At 47.7% G+C, this 4,795-nt stretch overlaps 1 protein-coding gene across 1 annotated transcript; it reads right to left on the reverse strand.

Annotated features, from left to right (window-relative positions):
- On the reverse strand, positions 1-3,451 carry LOC146631375 (protein EOLA1-like). The gene is made up of 3 exons (XM_085356516.1): positions 3,309-3,451; positions 795-1,055; positions 1-729 (listed from the first exon to the last, which is right to left on the reverse strand). Exons 2-3 carry the CDS (start codon positions 1,051-1,053, stop codon positions 521-523), a joined length of 468 nt encoding a protein of 155 aa, XP_085212642.1. The 5' UTR covers positions 1,054-1,055; positions 3,309-3,451; the 3' UTR covers positions 1-520.
- Between the last annotated feature and the right edge of the window lie 1,344 nt (positions 3,452-4,795).

Below are 4,795 nucleotides of genomic sequence, written 5' to 3' on the forward strand. Positions count from 1 at the left end.
TTCAGTGTAACATACAGCCGCCTGATAACAGCACCACAGGTAGGTTACTTACACAAACACTGGACGTTTGGAACGTGTCCTTATTAACCCACCGGCAACAGTTGCCGTTTTAACCCCCACACATCAACAAAATTAAACATACAGTGAGTAGGACAAGTCTAAGGAGTGAAATGCATTCACTTATTTTGCAGTGAAAAATCTGGGATTAGACGGGTTCCATCATTTCAAAGAAACAAAGAACTGGACAGGTTGGACTTTTATCGAGCTGCTGTGAAGCCTCTGGTGCTCCGGGACGACGGCCCCAGGAGCTCAGATCATTGGTCTGACCCCCACCCCACCCTCAGAGATGGAAGACCTCGCTCGACCACAAAAATCAGGTGTGCTGATGACATCACAGTGACCTGATCTGAGGTCAGCGCCACCGCTCTGATCACAGATCAATGATCAGCTGTAAAAACCAATGTACTATGACAGAGAAGTCGCTCCGGCCTCGGTGCTCGGGTAGGTTACGTATGTGTTGTCACGGTAACAGTTTTGCTGGGATCTCTATGGTCCAGAGGTCGCGACCTCCCGGAGCTCTCAGTGGGGCCTTCAGCCAGCGAGGGTTGGACAGGTTAGTCAGGTGCTTCTCCTGCAGACCAATCAGCACGGCCGACTGCTCCAGGCACTGTAGGTCCTTCCCCTGGAGGGAGGCGGGGCAAAGCCAGGTCCGGCCCACATCCACCAATCCTAAAAGAGACCACAGGGTTTGTTCAGGGATGTGTAAATGTGGCAGAGTAAATAGGGATTCTAACCTGCCACCACGCCGCGGCCAAACCGCTCCCCGGACTCCAGAAGTGCCTCAATCTGAGCGCTGTCCATCCCCAGCAGGCCGCTTAGCACCGCCCTCCAGTCCGACCCCTCCCAGTTACGCTGAGCCACGTGGACCGCCAGCGTCTGGTTCTCCAGTGGAGCGAGCAGCGGCCTCCAGCGGCTTTCCACCGTCTTTACCCCGTCCAGAACCAGGCCGGCATACGGCTGCCGGAACGACAGGCACGGCACCTGCACCGCCATGTCTGCAAAACAAGCGCACCCAAACAGGATGCACTTTTCAGACGTATGAAACATTTTCAGTTTTTTTTTTAGCCCCTTTTGCATTAGTGCCTGCTCGACTCACCACAACTCGACTCCACTGGGTTTCCACTATAATCAGTATCATCTAATATGGGTGCTCGTTGTTATAGCAACGTGTAAGCTTAATTAAAATGTGACACGAATGCGGGGGCTGTTTGTCAGATTCCGGGAGCACGGCGTTGTTTCTTGGAGCAAACCGTCCTAGCGTACATTCCTGCGGTCACACAATAATTCCAGCATAAATTTAAGTAGATAGGACGGGTTGCCACTTAATTTTGTGTTGTGCACATGCGCAGAAACAACAGGTAGGATGGTTTGTGAGGTTGGATGGATTCCCAGAACACATTTCTCTCGTTTTTTTGTGAAGTAGATGTTCTCATGACCCATCGAGTGACACCACTGACCAGCCAATCAGTGGCATGCTGTCCGATGACGTAATAGTTTAATACCTGCTCGGATCGCTTGGAACCCGTCCGAGCAGGTACTAAAACAGTACCAGGAACTAGTGATGTGACGTTCTGTATCGAGGCTTCAAATCTTGTGTCGCGTAATGGAGGGGGCGTTTCCCCGATACGCGTATCGAGGCTTGCTTCATTGATGGGAGGAGCTGAAAATGATGACGTCCGAAGCCTCGCTGCCCAGCTGTACCACGTGACTGGTTCAGGAAGTGGTTCGAACTTTGCCGCGAGCTATGACAGCGATATAAACCCCTCAGACCCCATTCAAAATGTGGGTGTTTGATGGAGAGTTGCGGTTAGTGAGAGTTTGGAGGTTTATGAAAGTCAGGAGAGAATGGAGCCAGCTAAGAAGAGGAGGATGTCCCTCCCAACAAGGTATGTAAATTTCTACAGAAGATCCATCCATCCATCTGCTTCCGCTTATCCTTTTCAGGGTCGCGGGGGGCGCTAGAGCCTATCCCAGCTGTCATGGGGGGAAAGGCAGGGTACACCCTGGACAGGTCGCCAGTCTGTCGCAGGGCCAACACACAGGGACAGACAACCATTCACACCTAGTGGCAATTTGGATTATCCAATTAACCTATCCCCACAAGCTGCATGTCTTTGGACGGTGGGAGGAAGCCGGAGTACCCGGAGAGAACCCACGCAAACATGGGGAGAACATGCAAACTCCACACAGAAAGACCCCGGCCTGATGGTGGAATTGAACTCAGGACCTTCTTGCTGCGCGGCAACAGTGCTAACCACCGTGCTGCCTACAAATTTCTACAGAAGATGTATTTTCATAATACTGATGGTGCAATACAATTTATGTTAAGCTGTCTTGACTTTTGTACAAGGTGAAGTGTTTGCTATGTGCCAGGGAGCTGGGATATAACAACAACACCTCATCCATGCTTAGGCACTACAGAGCTTTGCATGAGAGTAAGGGGAACACCGATTGTGGAGCAAGACCAGGTGAGCCATCAAATGCAATGATAATATAGCATGCAGTAATGTTACTAAATGATATAACAATATTATACAGCTGTAATAAGTTACGTGTGTGATATTTATATTTGTGCTTTGTTTTTATTGATTGAGGACTCTCAGCCATTTAGCATTGTGGAGGAGAAAGGATTTAAAAGATTTGTTAAATCATTAAATCCTAGCTATGCTCTCCCCACTAGAAAGGTCACAAGAGCAGTGAAAATTTAGTTTTTACAGAATAAAATGTGAACAGGCAGGACTGAGGCCTCAGTGTGTAGCTGTCCATACCTCAACGTTACAAAAGCACAACTACTGTCCACACCCCAACCACACCTCACCTCACAGTAAATGATCGTTTCCATACTGCCAGTATAAATATACACAGTATACTGCATCACTACAATATACATGTTTTACACACTCCTTTTGTTGTTGACATTTACAGGCTGTGTGCAAAAGGCCACACTCTTCAAATTCTTGCCAACTAATATTTTTACGTCCAGTAGGTGGCCTACTAGAGCAAATGAAGCTTCAAGACGCCTTGCACTGGGATGAACCAACTGGATGAAAAGCTTCAGTGCTTCATGAAGCTTCATCTGCCCATCACTACCAGGAACTGTGACCGAATGTAAAACCCTGAAAGCCGAGCAGCTACAAATGGAAAAGGGGCTGCAGTGCAACGTGAGGCGGTACCGGACTGTAACCGGAGCTGAGCCGCTTGTTCCGCCTTCACCACAAAGGTCTCTCCGTACAGGAGCAGAGACTCACTCGAGCAGGAAGCCGCTGGTTAGCAGAGAGTTGGCTCTCGGAGCTTCTTCCCGGCTGTGTGTGTGTTTGTCGGTGACGGCGTGACCTTTAACCCGGCGGTACTCAAACAGAAATGCCGCTCCGCTCCCGCTGATTTTTCTCACTTCCGCTCTGGCGGCTGCTCTTCTTCTCTGTGGGAAATAACTGCAGTACTGGACTCTCCTGCCCCCACAGGAAGAACTGAGACGAGTATATAAATGGATGAATGTAAATTTGACTCTTCCTCATTATCAAAGCTTTGTATCAAAACTTTATTTAACAGTACAAAAACATTCCTCTGTCTCGATGCATGCCCGATGATCCAGGTAAGGCTGAAATGACGGAGCAGATCCACCACTGAAAACTCGGCGTCCAGGTGAACAGAATTAAAAGTGTGAAAAGGTGTACACTGCACCCGTTTTAAACAACAACACATCTGATGTCATCATTGTTGTATTGCTGATAATGTTTGCACTCCGTGCTTACTGTCCCTTGTGGTCCACCGTAGTGGCAACGGGGAGTGTTTGCTGTCACGAAAGTGGGTGTGTTTTATGTTGAAATGGACGAGCGGCAATAAAGATAATGGTGGCTCACGAAGCAGATTATGAACACGTTATTCATAAGTTTGAGACAGAATATTACAATCATCAGGCTGAAACCAGCGTCGCTCGCTGTAACGATGACTTCAGCAGAAACTGTGGGCGTGTTCCTCACTGAGATACGTGACCATGATCGGAGCTGTTCCACCTCTCCAAACTCCATGGAAAGGAGCTTTAGTGCTCCCTTTAGAGTAGGATACACCAAAGCATCCTTGATGAAAGGAGAGGAGAAAACGCCATCCCATCCGACCATTCATGAAAAACATAACCAAAGCAGAGCAGATCATGTAAACGTTCATCATAACGTTCCATTTTCCATTTCAGCCATAAGGTGCTGATGTATTTCTAGTTTTTATCAGCAGCTGAACCCTGAACGTCACACTGCTGGAATACAAACTACTTCCTGTTGAGTGGTTCCTGCATGAAGAGCGTTCATTAGTAATGACTTTTGTTGTGTTACAGTCTGTTTACTTCAGGTCAGCTGGGATCAGTGATGATGGAGGAATTTTACAGGGAACGACCTCCACAGCAGGAAGATATAAGAACATGATATGGATTTCATTTTATAGTTGTATTGTAATTTATATACAGAAATGCAGCCAGTTGGCTTCAGTAAGAATCAGCAGAGAGAATATGTGACTCAAAAACACAGAAGAGCCTACTAACCAAAATAATGCAGTGTGAGCTCATGTTCAGGAGAATCAGTCTGATAGAAGAAATACTTCTGAGCACCGTGCAAAGGTCTCAGGATTAGGACTTGGGTGGAGCTCCGATTTATCCCGAGGAGAGCTGCATCATTACAAACTGAACTCTGTTACTATGGTTACTGTGGCACATGCATGAATGTGTGCAGCACTTAGTTTGAATAGC

The sequence above is a fragment of the Diplotaxodon limnothrissa genome, linkage group LG6 (assembly GCF_057381915.1).
Source record: "Diplotaxodon limnothrissa isolate DT_005_m linkage group LG6, D_limnothrissa_male_GT1.1, whole genome shotgun sequence".
NCBI lineage: Eukaryota > Metazoa > Chordata > Actinopteri > Cichliformes > Cichlidae > Diplotaxodon > Diplotaxodon limnothrissa.